General features: G+C 36.5%; 1 protein-coding gene across 2 annotated transcripts in view; it reads left to right on the forward strand.

Moving 5' to 3' along the window:
• rorab (RAR-related orphan receptor A, paralog b) overlaps nucleotides 1-8,548 on the forward strand; it is a 47,458-nt gene extending 38,910 nt beyond the window's left edge. For both annotated transcript variants that reach the window (XM_051114312.1, XM_051114313.1), the window contains 8 exons: nucleotides 937-1,078; nucleotides 2,356-2,772; nucleotides 3,331-3,452; nucleotides 3,792-3,924; nucleotides 4,035-4,142; nucleotides 4,236-4,346; nucleotides 6,346-6,458; nucleotides 7,547-8,548. In XM_051114312.1, the coding sequence (XP_050970269.1) occupies nucleotides 937-1,078; nucleotides 2,356-2,772; nucleotides 3,331-3,452; nucleotides 3,792-3,924; nucleotides 4,035-4,142; nucleotides 4,236-4,346; nucleotides 6,346-6,458; nucleotides 7,547-7,711 (1,311 nt within the window). In that variant the 3' untranslated portion in view covers nucleotides 7,712-8,548. The remainder of the gene's footprint in view (nucleotides 1-936; nucleotides 1,079-2,355; nucleotides 2,773-3,330; nucleotides 3,453-3,791; nucleotides 3,925-4,034; nucleotides 4,143-4,235; nucleotides 4,347-6,345; nucleotides 6,459-7,546) is intronic.
• The last annotated feature ends 7,874 nt before the right edge of the window (nucleotides 8,549-16,422 follow it).

Genomic DNA, 16,422 nt, shown 5'->3' on the forward strand with positions numbered 1-16,422 from the left:
AATTTCAAAAAACTGACCCTTATGGTTTTGTGATCCAGTATCACATATATTTTTTTCGAATAGTTTTAGCATTAAATTGATCAAAAGTAACGTTAAAGACATTTATAATGTTACAGAAGATTTCTCATTTGAAAATTTCTATTCAACAAAAAATCCTAAAAAAATAATAATGGTTGCAATAAAAATATTAAGCTGCACAAATGTTTTAAACATTAATATTTCTTGAGTGTCAAATCAGCATATTAAAATCATTACTGAAGGATCATGTGACACTTAAAACTGGAGTAATGATAGCTTTGCTATCACAACATTAAAAAAAGCTAAACTTTTGAATGGTACAGCAGATTATATAGGTATTATAGTACTATTATAGTAGGTATTATTATTATTATTATTATTATTATTATTATTTCACTTACAGATAGTATAATATATTTCTGTCCCAAATTTTTCACTTTCAGTCATGTTGTAATGGCAAAATTTTTTCCCATTTACACAAAAGAATAAAGAGTAAAATAAAACCAAATTGCTTTGTGCTCACAATGCACATTAAAAGCCTTTAATATAGGCCTATATATATATATATATATATATATATACTTGTCTGAGTGTGGAACAAACCACCACAGAAGGTGCATGTGCTCACCAGAGTGCTCTAGAGGCATTTACACTTCATGTATTCTTCATGCGTATGAGTTCATTTAGAGCTCCCATAACGCACCACTGCACTGGAAAGAGAGGCATAAAAATGCGCATTTCATGACATACTGCTTTAAAAGTCCTTATTTGCAGGGAAATATGCAACTGTCCACAGTAATAGTGAAAAACACGTTATTTAGTTACTGTACTAAATAAATTGATCTGAACGTGCTGCAATGCAAACGTAAAAGATGCAAGCTAGAGGTGACCTATTGTTGTGTTCTTTCTCTCTCTCAGGGTTTCTTCAGGAGGAGTCAGCAGGGCACTGTGTCATATTCATGTCCTCGGCAGAAGAGCTGTCTGATCGACCGTACCAGCAGAAACCGCTGCCAGCACTGTCGCCTGCAGAAATGCTTAGCAGTGGGCATGTCAAGAGATGGTAGGCTCTTAACTCTCACAGCGGTCTGAGTGATGTGCATGTGGCTGCTGGTGTATATAATTCTCCTGAGATGTATAGTGTGTGACAGTAAGGTTTTAAATGTAAAAATACCATTCATTTTTCTCCATAGAGACACTTACCATGAGCTTTAATGCTTTTAAGCAATGGCATATGCTAATGTATTTGCATTTATTTAAATATTTTGTGATTTGTTTCAGTTCCTCATGTCATTTTAAACCCATGAGACCTTCGTTCATCCTTGGAACACAATTTTTTGATGGAATCCGAGAGCTTTCTGACCCTGCATAGACAGTAACTCAACTAGACTTACACAGAAGAGAAGAAAATGTTAAATACAGTTGTTATTTTTTGTTTTCTTTGCACACAAAAAGTATTCTTATAGCGTCATAAAATTAAGATTGAAACACAGCAGGGAATGTTTGTGAAAATAGTTCAAAACAAAGCCACAGCTAAGTTGCCGCGCATCTCCAAGCAAACACAGTAGTGTTTTGTTTATGAATGAACCTGCATTTTTGAAGGAATCTAGGGAGACAATGATTCAATTAGCCATTCATAAAAACAGTCACTTGCTTTATTCCTGAATGAATCAGCCGTTCAAACGAATCAAATGAGTGAATGATTCAGTAAAAAAATCAGTGACTTGCCACCACCTACTGACAGTTTTATTTTTATTTTTAATTTATCATTTAAACCTTTTTATATTTCTATATTAAAACTTTTATATTTAAAATATTAATCTCAACTTGAATTTATGACTTTAATTGCCGCCTCTGCATGCCTGTTCTATTTTAATTAGAAATTTTAAAAACTTATAAATATATATTTTTGAATTTGACATAAAAGATGACTTACCTTTAATAAAACTAAAAAAAATGCCATCACAAAGGTAATTGAAAGGTTATTGATCAGAATCATGCGCCTTAATTTTTTGTCTCTGCACTAATTTTTTTCAATTAATCAAAAAAGAAAAATAAGCGTAGAGCCCTGCACTGATGTCACATGGACTATTTTAACAATATCCTCACTACCTTTCTGGGCCTTGAACGTGGTAGTTGCGTTGCCATCTATGCAGTGTCAGAAGCCTCTTGGATTTCATCAAAAATATCTTATTTTGTGTTCCGAAGATGAACAAAGGTCTTATAGGTTTGGAACGACATGAGGGTAATTAATAACAGAATTTTCATTTTGGGTTACCCATACTTTGAAACGTACAGTATGATATTAACATAATCTTGTTTGTGTGCGTTCACTCACAGCTGTGAAGTTTGGCCGAATGTCTAAGAAGCAGAGGGACAGTCTTTTTGCAGAGGTTCAGAAGCACCGTCAACAGCAGCAGGAGGAGAAAGTGGGTGATGACACAGAGAAGGGGCGGGAACCTCAAACTCCTGGAGAGGCGGAGCCACTCACACCCTCTTACGCCCTGTCCACCAATGGCGTCACAGAGCTCCCAGATGACCTCAGTGGATACGTGAACGGTCAGACCCCAGAGGAGGGAAAGGCAGATTCAGCAGTTGGTGGATTTTACCTGGACATTCAGCCTTCTCCAGACCAGTCAGGTCTAGACATGGACGGCATTAAACTAGAACCTGTGTGTGACCTCAGCTCAGACTCTGGCTTAGATCAATATTGTTGCTATAGCAATGGAGACTCTTCACCTCCTGACAACGACCTAGGTAAGAATGCTAAAATCCTAATCACTTGCAGAAATATATTAAAAATGTTTTTATTTTTAGATTTTTCTGTGTTATATTTGTTATCATCATGGAAGTTTGCATCGAATGCATCACATGGTGATATTAAAGACAGAATATTTGTACTATTTTGATCCGATTTTAGCTATTAGTTACATTGGCATCATTTGGCACGTAATTGCGAAGAAAGAAAATATTATGAAATGAAATTATATAGTGGCGCCCTACTTAATTATATGGGATGCTGCCATTATGGGCATGATTGACAGCTCTGGGCTTTAAAACAGCAGGGGTCTGTGAACTCACCTCCATGGCTCATTTAACATGTCATTAGTACGAAGTGCCTCATTAACACAGACCAGTCAAAGACTAGCACAGATTTTTTTTTTTTCCTTTTTGAATAAAATGAGTCTTAATGGTTTTGTTTAGAAAACATGTGGCAATAATATACCGCTTCAATATGTCTGATGTGCATTTCTCAAACCCAAGAATGTGTGTCAGCTCCAGCTGTTTTACTGTATTTGTGTGTTTCTAACACAGAACATCTGTCAGAGAACATCTGCAAGTCTCACATGGAGACGTGCCAGTATCTTCGAGAAGAGCTACAGCCCAGCAACTGGCAGACAGTTTTACAGACCGACCTGGACGCGTACCAAAAGAAGGTGTTTGTCTATGTCTGTTTGGCTCTGTGTTCACCTGGTATAACCATCTCAAGTAGTCAGATGAGACAAATCGTCTCACTCTCTCAAATTTGTTTCACAACCACCACTGGATTTTACAGTTGGAAGTGACTAGAAGTCTTATGAGTGTGTGTTGATGAACCACGAAATAAGTTTAAAACAGAACAAGTTTGTACTAATTAGTTCATTGGTTTTCCCCACATTCCTCTTTGTTTTTGTATATAAATGGTTGGACAGAAAGATAGATGGATGCACTTGATTGATCCCTGAGGGGAATGATCAGGAATGTGTACTAACAGACCGTCTCTCTGCGGCATCTAGTCTCAGGAGGACATGTGGCAGCTGTGTGCGGTTAAAGTCACTGAAGCTGTGCAGTACGTGGTTGAGTTTGCCAAGCGCATTGATGGATTCATGGAGCTCTGTCAGAACGATCAGATCGTGCTGCTCAAAGCAGGTACACCTCAGACGAACCTCTAAACACATCCAAGTTCACATAGCAGCATCAGTGTAGTGACAAACCGTGGCAGAACCACTGAATAATGAGCGTGTTTTTCTGCTTCTCAGGTTCTTTAGAAGTTGTGTTCGTGAGGATGTGTCGGGCATATAACTCCCAGAACAACACTGTCTTTTTTGACAGCAAGTACGCTGGGCCGGAGGTCTTCAAAGCATTGGGTGCGCATTAAGAGCTGGATTTCTCTTTTAAAGGAGAAGGAAATGGCAAATGGAAATGCAGAGCATTAACCACTGTTTTTTATGCTTTTCCAGGCTGTGATGATCTTATCAGCTCCGTGTTCGAGTTTGCGAAGAGCCTGAACTCTCTACAGCTCAGTGAAGATGAGATTGGCCTGTTTTCAGCATACGTGCTGATGTCTGCAGGTGAGGGAAGAAAAATAAGGACAATGTCAGAGAGATTCATTGATAGGAGTTGGAAGGCTTTAAAGGGATGCTTCATATGAAAATGACCTCATGATTTACTCACCCTCAAGCCATCCAAAGTGTTTATGGCTTTCTTCTTTCAGACTAATACAATCGGAGCTCTATTAAGAATGTCCTGGCTTTTCCAAGCCTTATAATAGCAGTGAATGGTGGTCGAGATTTCGAAGCAAAATAAAGTACTCCACACAGCTCCGGGGTTAATAAAGGTTTTGTGTTTCCACATTTAAAACATCAAAAAACCATAATCTCTAGCTGATGCTCACTGTTTTATGCGCGTTCTTAAGAGAGTGTCGTTTCAGCGGATAATGTGGGACGTAGGTGATGAAAGTGGAAGTGACGAAGAGACAGTGGAGAGAGAAAAACAAAACACTGTTCATGAATTAGAAGTACAAAATGAGGATTTGTAAAGAAAAATGACTGGGGATTTCAATAAAAGCAAAGAGGAGATTGGTTTACTTTGCTGTAAACAAAACTTGGTTCCTGCAAGACTAGGATATTCTCCGTTTATGGTACACCTATGTCCTACGTCATCTGCTGGAACACAACACATATTATGGTTTTATAAATATGGATATTTTGCCTTTATTAACCCCATGGAGCCATGTGGAGTACTTTTTATGATGGATGGATGCACTTTATTTTGCTTCAAAATCTCAACAGCCATTCACTGTCACTATAAAGCTTGGAAGAACCAGGACATTTTTTTAATATAACTCCGATTGTATTCGTCCGAAAGAAGACCTTTCATAATTGAATTGAAATCCATTTTAAATTCCAATTCAGTACCTGAATTTGAATTGAAGTAGCCAACTTGATTCAGAATTGCAATTGTATTTTGAACGATATAGAAGTTCAAATAAATAAATGCAGTTTTTTTTTTTCTGTTTACCAATAAATCTTGAAAATATGTCACACTTTCCACAAAAATGTTAAGCAAAACAACATTGATAATATGAGCATGAAATCAGCATTTTAGAATGATTTCTGAAGGATCATGTGACACTGAAGACTGAAGAAAATTCAGCTTTGCCATCACAGGAATAAATTACATTTAAAATATATTGAGATAGAAAAGAGTTATTTTAAATTGCAATAATATTTCACAGTATGCCTGTATTTGCTGTATTTTTAATTTTAAAAATATGAAGTGTGGTAAGCATACAAGACATTTCAAAAGCATTTAAAAAAATTTACCAACCCCAAACTTTTGTATATTTCATCATAAGTAATGCATTATGTATGTATTAAGTAATGTACAATGCACTATGTACCCTAGTGAAAAATAAATACTATACTATACTATAAATACAGTACACTATAGTATACTATAAATACATTTAAATATTATGTACTTAATAAAAATAACCTGCAATTGTACTTTTAGTATACTAAACTGGTACATTTAAAGTCTGCTATAATTAGTCAAAATTAACTAATTTTGTACTTAATGCACTTTAATTGTTTGGAAGTAGTGCTGAAGTCCAACTTAAGAAATACTTAAGTATATTTGATTGTGCTAAAGTGAAACTATTGGAAGTTTAGGTACACTTTAAATATTTTGCATTTAAAGACAGATATTATTTAAAGATCGTACAATCCTCATCAATAGTGACATTAAAACATAAAAATATTTTAGGCTTAATATTAAGAAATGTGCATTGTAGTACTCCAAAAAAATTTTTTTGGTAAATATGTTAATAGACTAGAATTATACTTAGTATAAAATAAATGCATTTTACATCTATTACTTTTTTACTAGGATATGCATTATGTTTTTTTTTTATTATTTATTTTATTGCAATTCACAATATTGCTCTTCTTGTCATTCCATTTCAACTTCCTATGGGGAGTGACCAATTCGATTCTAATTCCAGCTCACCAGAGTTTTGCCCAACCCTGCTGAATCTGTGTAGATGCTGAAGTCTTTATGTGTGTGTAGATCGATCCTGGCTGCAGGAGAAGACCAGAGTGGAGAAACTCCAGCAGAAGATCAAGATTGCCCTCCAGAACCTCCTGCAGAAGAACCAGAGGGATGAGGGAATTCTCACAAAGGTATAGACCATTTTGGAGTAGACGTCACAGTTATGTCACTTGCAGCTGCACGCATAGTGGTTGCAGATAAACGCTGGTAATAAGTAGAGGTAAATGGATAAAATCCATGGAATAAGAGAAAAAAAACTTTTTGTGCCTTTTGACGTCAAAATCGGAATACTGTCATCAAATACGGCATTTGAAGCTAAACGCAGATGTTTAAACGTACATACTATGAATGAAAACTGCTGTCAATACTCTACTTTTAAAGCATAAATTTGATATAAACAATAGGTCTACATAATATTTACATATGCTGTTCATAGGGGATGTGTTGTATTAGCCTACAGTTACAGCATGAAATATTATTTAAACCTATTACTATTAACATTTTACATAACATTTATTTTATCTCACACTTTTGACTTTTTTTCTCACAAATGCAGGTTTATATCTCCTAATTCAGACTTTATAACTTGATTTAACTAAAAAATAAGTGAGTTTGTCCATTCTGAGGGAAAAAAAGCAAGAAGTGTGGGATATAGAATCACGAGTTGTTTTTCATTATTATAATTGTGAGGTATAATCTCGGAATTGCAAGAATAAAGTCATAATTTTAAAATATATATTTTTTTAATTATAATTTTATAATGTAAAATGTACCTTTTTTATTCTTTTATTCCATAGACTGCCACTTGAAAACCGCCACTTGAATTTTTTTCCCACCATATAGGCTCCGCCCACAAAAAAACATCATCCCTGTTTTGGATCTGTATCCCACTATCTAATGTCAATTTCGTTGAGTAATAGTGCTTATCGCTGGGTGACAAGCTCTTGTAATATGTGGAGAACATTTTGAAAATGACATCTAATCAGTTTAATCTATAATCTTTTTAAATTGAACTATTTTGTACTGTATCCGTGTAATTCTCTAGCCGTAAGGATATTTCTGGGGTTTTCTGCAGCCATGATGCGCGCATGTCCCAAATGTTTACAAACCTATAAATGGTCTGTATACACTCATGTTTGCCATGTCACATTTCTCTTAAAAAGTCTTATTTGGTTAATAATAACCAGTTTTTGCTTGTATTTTTGATCCCCTCCTTTAGCTTGTCTGTAAAGTGTCCACCGTTCGGATGTTATGCCGTCGCCATATGGAGAAACTGAGCTCATTCAGAGCTCTCTACCCAGAAACGGTCCACACACGCTTCCCTCCGCTCTATAAGGAGCTGTTTGGCTCAGACTTTGAGCAGGTTCTGCCTCAGGAGGCCTGATAGACACTTCTTGATCCTAATACTGCACAGATTCAGAAAAAAAAAAACGATGGAGAGAGAGATAATACTAACATGCTGACAAGAACTCTAAGCTCACTTCAGCCTCAGCTCATGTACACTTCATTCTCACAAAGCACTTCTCAGAGTCCAGCCACACTTTGAACTTGCCCCATTGGCCGTGCACCAGAAGGCTGGCGGTCTGAAGAAGAGGAAACTTCAGATGCGATGAAAAGAAAAAAAAAAAACTGGTGATGTCTTGTAATATGCATCAGAGCATTCCTCCATGCCACAGCTTTATGGTTCAGCCTCCTGTTCTGACTGCATGAGATCTCAGTGGAAACGCCCACTGCATTTGACTGCCCCAGCAGCGCTCTCTACTGGCCACAGACAGCAATGAGGTGTCTGGCTGGGGAAGACGAAGACAGGAAATGAACGTCTGGAGCTGAAATCCCTGTCTTTCTTCTCTGGTGCCACAATGAACAGCCCACGTTGGTGCTAATGTCACAGCACTGCCCTTTACTGACCTCTTCCAGTATACACACGTTCAGCAGGGACATCATTTGGCGAAACCACTGCCCCAGCCCCAGGAGAAGACAGTGGACAAGGCACGACATGGGACTCAAACTATGAGACCTGAATCAATCATACTGAAACTTTTATGATCAAACGGCATACTCTGAGGCAGTGAGCTCAAATACGTGCATATATACTTGTTATATGGTTAGTTAAATCATGCAATGTGTGATGTATAGAACCTAATGAAAGGTAGCACTTTGTGTTTTTCCCAGCAATAAACGATTTCAATTCAATTTGTGAAAAAAAAAAAAAAAATTTGAAGGAACATGCTGTTATTTTAGATCTGTGAGATCTGAAATACTCGTTTGTGTTTTGTTAAATCTGTCTTTTAAAGCCAGCTCGCATTGTCTAGACGGTGGTGTGATGCCCTGTTGTGCCATAGTGATTCTGTAATTAGATTTCCGTCAAAGTGAGCCGAGTGAAGAGATGATTGACAGACCAGGGGCATGTGTTGACATTCCAGGGGATCTAGCAGTTCGTATTAAATGTCACGGGGATGGAGGTGGTTGGCGTTGTTCCTAACTGACCCTTTTCAAGATACGTCTAGACGTCTTTTGCACCTAGTAATACAGCTTGTCAGGGAAGAGGAGAGAATAAAAATGGTCACTTGTTTTTTTCTTTCTTTAATTTGCAGCTGTGTACACAGGCTTGTTTTTTAAAAGATGTTGGATCTTTGCGTCAACCTTTTTGTGCCCCTTCAACACGCGCGTTTGAACCAAATTGAATGCATTTAGCACGCAGCCTACAAACAAGGACAAGCAATAACCTTAGTAAAGATGTTCCGATCTGACATCTGTGTTTAATGTTTTTTGTAAGGGCTGGCACTGCTTTACCTGTAGTATTCTTGTTCGTATCTGTTCCGTGAAAGACAATCCATCAAATATCTGACCTCATAAAAGGGTATTTTGGGACTGCTCAGGGAAACTATCGTTTTATAGCTGAGGAGGAGAGCGAACGTGTCAGTAACTGCAAGGGGACGGCGTTCTCGTACAGTTTGTGTAAAAAGTAGTGAAATATTGTGAAATTGTCCTCTTCGAGCATCAGGGTCAGGTGTGTAAATGAAGAATTATCCAAAATAATACTGAGCAGAAAGCAATAATAACGGCATAATCATGTTTTGAAAATGAAAATTGCATGCAAATGCTTTAAATGCAGAACTTTGTCATGTGTTTTTATTCGGTTTGAAATTCGCTTGGTTTGGCCTCTCCCACGTCCTGATGTCTTAACCCCCTTCCCATTTCTTTCGAGACCTGATTTGGCCTGTGTATTCTCTGTGAATATCTTTTTAGCAATCCTCAATCCCACTGTTTGTGCTGGTTATGTATCTACCTTTTGGTTGGCTGTTAAAGAAGTATTATGGCACTTAAATGGTTAGCAAATTAATTTCTTACACTCTCATCAATTAAACGCATTGATTTCGGACCTAATCAGGGTTCGGTATGAATTATAGCTGTTTATTATTATGACATGTGTAACGTGTGGTGTTATCTGTGTGCTAGTCCAGAGGCCTGGAATGTTCTTTCTTTCATTTGCCAATTATTCTTTAAATGTCCATCACTAAGGCAGTATTGTATTTTTCTCTTGCTTTGGTTTTGGGGCATGAGTACTTAATCTTTCTATGTATACGTTAAGACGAGTATCACAGTAACACAGTCCCTTTTAAGGTTGTCATATTTTTCACTGACAAATGACCAAATGTTTTGTATGATATACACACCATAATATGCTAATCTGTTGGTAATGCTAATCATTTGAGTGGATCACAGTTTGTACTGAAGAAAAACGTCCTTTTGTTTAAAAGACTTGGGTTTTTCCTCTGGATATTTTTCCATCCTTCATTTTTAACAGATTAACTGGTGGTCTTCTTTTGATTTAATCCACAAGCACTCTTCAACTAGTTCTCCAGTAGATCTGTAGAAATAGTCCATTTCTTCCTATTCGTTCGTTTTGAGGTATTTTGCCTTTGTTTTGTATATACACCTGTACAAAAATGCAAAAGTATTGTTTTCTTTGAAATACAGTTTTCATCTAATGTTGTGATTTTTGTATTTAGAGGTTTAACCCCCTAAATTACTTTTATTAAAGGCGCATGTCACACATTGACAAATAGTGTGTTGAACGTGCTGATGACAATAAAAAAAAAATCCCACAGCTTGTGATGAAATTTACACTTGTCATTTTTTTTCTTGCTCTCTTTTCTATGACCAGTAAATTACATGACAAGATGTAATATAAGTCTCAGGTGTCCCCAAAGTGTGTCTGTGAAGTTTCAGCTCAAAATATCCCACAGATCATTTATTGCATCATTTTGAAAATGCCTATTTTGAGTGGAAGCAGAAACACAGTTTTCGTGCATGTCTCTTTAAATGCAAATGAGCTGCTGCTCCCCGCCCCTTTTTCCAGAATAGGGCTGTGCCTTTACAGCTCATACCTCAGATACTCTGCCAGAAAGCATCTATTTGGTTTTAATTATTATGTCTGTCATGCTGAATTAATGAGTTTTAAAACAATGTCAGTTTAAACTACTGATATAGGGTTTTCTGAGTGCACACATCCGAAGAACGCAGAAAAAGCGGCTGTCACACGGCATGTGAGTACTAAACGAAGTTCTCTTTCATGACATATTGCGCTTAAACTGTCAAATACACACAAATATTAGTTACAAAAACAGTCAGCTATGTCTGTGAAGGTAAATAGCTGGGAAAGAAATCACGTTTATATAAGATCTGTGTATTAAGTGACAGCAGCATAATATACAGTACCTAATGCTGTCTGTGCTGCGCCTCCCGATCTACATACATCCGTCTATGTTCGCGTGAATCATTCGTGATCCAGCTTCACTTACAGCAGAAGGTTTTTTTTTATGAATCTTCTCCTAATAATGTGCTAGTTAACAAGTTTAGCAGCTAAACACGGCTAAAGTAAACATGCTTGTCACTCCAAAGAGAGAAGAGAGGGGCGGGCCGAGCAGAGCTCATTTGCATTTAAGCAGCCTCGACCAGAATGGGATGATTTTTGCAGAGCTGATTTTGGCAAGGTAAAAAGGGTGTTGTTTTACACTACCATTGACAGTTCTTAACCAAAGTATATTATAGATTTTTTATTAAGACCCTAAAGAATCATATCAACTTGTGGAAAATGGGCATCTGATGACCCCTTTAAGTGTTGTAACACTAAATGCTAGTTGATCATTAGAAACGCAGATTAAAATGCCAGTATTGAGTAATGATGGTATTAGCTATCAAGGCTCAGATGGACTAACCCTTATTTATTTGTATGGGATGAATCACCTCATTATGATATGTCATTGCTTTGTGCTTGTTACATATGTTGCCATAGATGCAAGTCTAGGAACACTGATTGCTACGTAAACACATGATCTCTAGCAAGATGGACTTTCCCTGTACACATATTCTAAGCTACTGTGACGCATTCTCACTTACTTTTTAGCTTTTGCATTTAGTTAGTCAGCAGAATAGCGGTTCTCAATTCCAGTCCTCATGACCCCAGACTCTGCATATTTTGCATGTCTCTCTTATTAAACACACCAGTACAATTCCCATTGTAATCAGTAAAACCATAGCCAAATTCTGTAATGGTTTCTATTATCTTTTTCAGCAGGGCAAATTGCTGTTGCCGGTAATCTACCCTGGAAAGTAAACATTTTAGAAACACACTGCATTTATTTGCACATGTGTTTTCCCACGCACCTTTTTTGGTTTTGGAGGTTATCCCAACTTCAAATTTTCCTTTGCTTATATCCTTGTTTGAATTAAAAACTTGGGCAAAAGTAACAGCTGTTTTTGCATCCAGTTTGGTTTTCTTTTAAATTTACATATCTTACTATCAGCCATGATTATTCTACTCTGTTAATTAAAATATATTTTGAAATATATGTTTATATGCATATCCACTAATTGTTTACGAGAAGCACACATATAAGAGGCTGACAATTAGCTGAACATGTTTAATTAATGACACTTAGCCTGAATCTTAACATTTTTATTTCAATGTGGCAACATTTTTATTTTTAAACCTTTTTTTTTTGAATATGAAATCTCTGACAGAGACCCCTCCTCTATCAGCCAATCATTGTGTGCATAGTAAGTATGCTGACATCATCCATAGCAACAAGGTCAACCCCGCCCTTACTCTTATCTTAAGACTTCTCTCTATTCCTTAGTAAATTTTGTCTCAGCAGCTGTGTGAATAGGTTTTAAGAGAAAACTCCTAGCTAAAAACCTTTACTGCTATTTAGGAAAACTCTTAGAGGTTAGATCAATTGTTTTGTGAATACAGGCCCTGATTCAGATCATCAGCTCATACATGCATGAACTGTTCCAATTGACATGGTCCCTACATAGTGTTCATTGCTCTACTCCCTGAGCACGGGAAACCCATGTAAGTTTACTTCACTTCGGACCATTCATTCACCGATTTGTGCTTCACTACAGCCTGCAGCGTCTTCACACACAGACAAAACTTACTAGAGAAGTTTGAAGTGTGACATATCTCGCACACTTTAATGCCCTTTGAATACCTACTGGAAAAAACAGTATAAACCACAGACATTCCACTGGTTTACAAAATACCATTACAAACATTACAAACCGTCAACTTTTAACCATTCAAAACAAAAAAAAAAAAAAGTATTTTTTTTTCTGTAGTTTGTTTTGGGACATATTCCATTAGGATTTAGTGGTTTTAACAAGCCACCAACAGAGGGCAACCAATTACCAGTAGAAACCCACAGGGTCCACTACAGTTTCCATTAAAACCAATACAAGTCCCATTATAACCAATGAATTTTCTGATGGTGTCTACTGTTTTTTTTTTTTTTTCAGCAGGGATGGAACATATGCTCCCTTAATTCAAACTGGCATCATGACAGAATATCCTGTGATGTCCACTTCATAGGGCGCTTACGGGTGAATAGAGCAAGTGATAAGGAAACATAAAAAATGTGCAGAGTGGGGCTCTAACTGTGGAGTACTAATGTGAGCTGTGTGTGTAATGTCCACACAATGATAGTAATACCAGCAAATTTTTACCTTGTAGACTCTAAAATATGCTGTTTTTTTTTTTTGTTTGTTTGTTTGTTTTTTTACCCAAATGCTGGGTTCAACTTGTTGGGTCATTTTATTTTTTTTAAATATTTTTTACCCAGATGCTGGGTCATTTTTAACCCTAGGTTAATTTTCTCTACCCAACCGATGGGTAAAGCCAGTCTCTGACGAAACAACCCAACTGCTGAGTTACAGTCACTCAGAGCGCGGGCGTTTCGAGTCCTCTACAGGAGAGAGCGGTTCTCAGCGCCGCCGATTTGCACTTCTTCACCGAAATAAAGGTTTGTATACATTTTATTTAAATTAAAAAGTCTTTACTGTGCTGTAAATTGCATTGTTTTACGCAACGCAACATAAGGACGAGATGTCGCGAGGCTGCGGTCTGAAGTTCGTAGTTACCCTGGCGAACAGCAGATCCTTCACCAGCTCAGATTTCGGCGACACACCGGCATGAGAATTAGCGCTATTTCGGTAAAAAGCGATTACATAGAAAGGTTGAATAAACTAAAAGTAAAATTCAGCTTTTAAATGTTACATTTTTATGTCTAAAATGCTTGTTAAACGAGTTTAATGTATGTAATATTGTGAACTGCAGCATTCACCCAAATGCATTCAATTTGCCTTATATTTTGTCCATGTGTTCTTGCTTAATAATAAATGTTCATCTTTTGATTATTGCTATTGCTTCTAGTAATTATGTGTGTGTTTTTATAAGTTCCAGTTCATTTTAAAACAATATAATAATTCTTTAAACAATAATTGATTTAAATAAAATAACACAGCATGTTTGGTAAAAATATTTTAAAAAGTTCACTTCCAGAACAAAAAATGACAGATTATGTACTCACAAGATGTTCATGTCTTTCTTTCTTCAGCCATAAAGAAATTATGCTTTTTGAGGGAAACATTTCAGCATTTTTCTCCATATAATGGACTGATATGGTGCCCCGATTTTGAACTTCCAAAATGTTGTTTTAATGCACCTTCAACGCTCGTCTTGTCTCACTCTGCCTAAACAGTTTTTTCCAGTTTGTGATCGTGTATGTCAAAAAAGTCCCATCTCATGTTCTCCCTCAACTTCAAAATCGTCCTATATCACTGTTTTACCTTTTTTGTTAAGGGTGTTTGATCTTCTTTGCATGTTAACTTTGCAAAGACTGGATCGGTACTTCTGCAGTGATGTAGGATGATTTTGAAATGATTGTTGAAGTTGAGGGAGAAAATATGATTGGAGTTTTTTGACATACACTAACTGTCTTGGGTCAGAATACACAGAGTTTAGGGAGAGCAAGACAAGACGAGCGTTTGTGATTAAAAAGTATTTAAATTGTATTTTTTAAATGAAAATAACCGATCGTTTCAGTAGATAAGACCCTTCTTCCTCGGCTGTGATCGTTTACAACCGCATTTGGGATCGTTTGAAGCCGCATTTAAACTGTATTTTGGAAGTTCAAAATCGGGGCACCATACCAATCCATTATATGGAGAAAAATGCTGAAATGTTTAACTCAAAAACATAATTTCTTTACGGCTAAAGAAAAAAAGACATGAACATCTTGGATGACAAGGGGGTGAGTAAATTATCTGTACATTTTTGTTCTGGAAGTGGACTTCTCCTTTAACCCAGCCAGCTGGCTCAAAATAACCCAGCATGTGTTCTGTCCAAAATTCACCCAGCGCTGGGTTGTTTTCAACCCAGCATTTTTCAGAGTGTAAGGACATTTTTTGATGCCCATGAGGAAAACAGCTTATAAATCATACAGAATCTAAAAATGAAAAACATTTTGTGAGACAGGTAGGTTTAGGGCATAGAGTATAAAGTATACAGTCTATTTCTATGGAATGTCCTCATAAAACATAGAGACCAGTGTGTGTGTGTGTTTGTTTGTAGATGTCTACTCTCGCTATAAAACCCAGCCCATTGTTATCACTGCTGCCATGACTGAGAGCACAGTCAGACATTGGCAGAAACTCTGTTGATTGAGGAATGCTTCTCCACCTTTAGCAAACATACTTCCTTTCTATCTCTAAACGTTCTCCCAATACTGCACATGCACAATGTGTAAAGTAGTTTAATGCAATATAGGTCAAAATGAACATGTTGAGCCTGCTAAAGATGCATAGCTATTTAACTCACTATTTTGTCAATTAATCTGTAATCCTTAATAATCAGAGAAAAACTTAATGGTTTTATATCCTACATTTTTAAATAGCAAGTGAAATGTGTTTACTTTTCAATTCTCAATAATGGTATGAATCATTGAGTGTTTAAACTGCATGGTAAATTATTTATGTTATGTCATGGGTTAATATGTTTGCACAATGTATTAAACATTGAGGAATGTTTAACTGGAATTAGTGGAATGTTTAACTGATGGAACATTACCATTTTTATTTATCTTGCTATACTGCCTATATTTTACAGACCACATATGCGTGTCATTCATGTCCTCTCTGTCGAGAACAGTCATGGGTGGGGTTTCCTCTATTTCTCAACATTCAATATGTCATTTGTGACCAAGCTGACAGTTTTTTCATGCAATTCAAACATATACTGTATACATGCATGCTGAATAACTCAAATTCATGCACAGGCCTGCAACTATGATGTTAGAGATGAGGAAAAAGATGTATGTGTCAAAGATGTGGATTTGTGTATCACAACTGGCAAATCTTTGTACATTAGTAATGACACAGACTATTTATTTCAGAAACTGCATGTGCATATTTCAAAACAGCTGATGTTTAAAAATGATTCAATTTACCTGAATAATTTGGGAAATTTCTCCACAGTTTCTCATTTTGTCTGTGTTCATTTTCATTGTATGTTACAACACTTTCAAAATGTGGCCTGAATTCATGGTTTTAAAAAACTTTGTGATTTTTTGTTTGTTTGTTTGTTTATGATGGCAGTGATGGTAAGTGATGGTTTGAAAATTTAGTTTTAATATGACATTTTGGCACAAAATGTAAGTAACACAGCCATTTTTTGTAAGGAATGTGCAGCCCAGTAAATGAATAACTAATAAGCAACTTTTGGGTCTGTATTTTGAGTGGGTGAAGGTGTGG

The sequence above is a fragment of the Labeo rohita genome, chromosome 7 (genome assembly GCF_022985175.1).
Source record: "Labeo rohita strain BAU-BD-2019 chromosome 7, IGBB_LRoh.1.0, whole genome shotgun sequence".
NCBI classification, from domain to species: domain Eukaryota; kingdom Metazoa; phylum Chordata; class Actinopteri; order Cypriniformes; family Cyprinidae; genus Labeo; species Labeo rohita.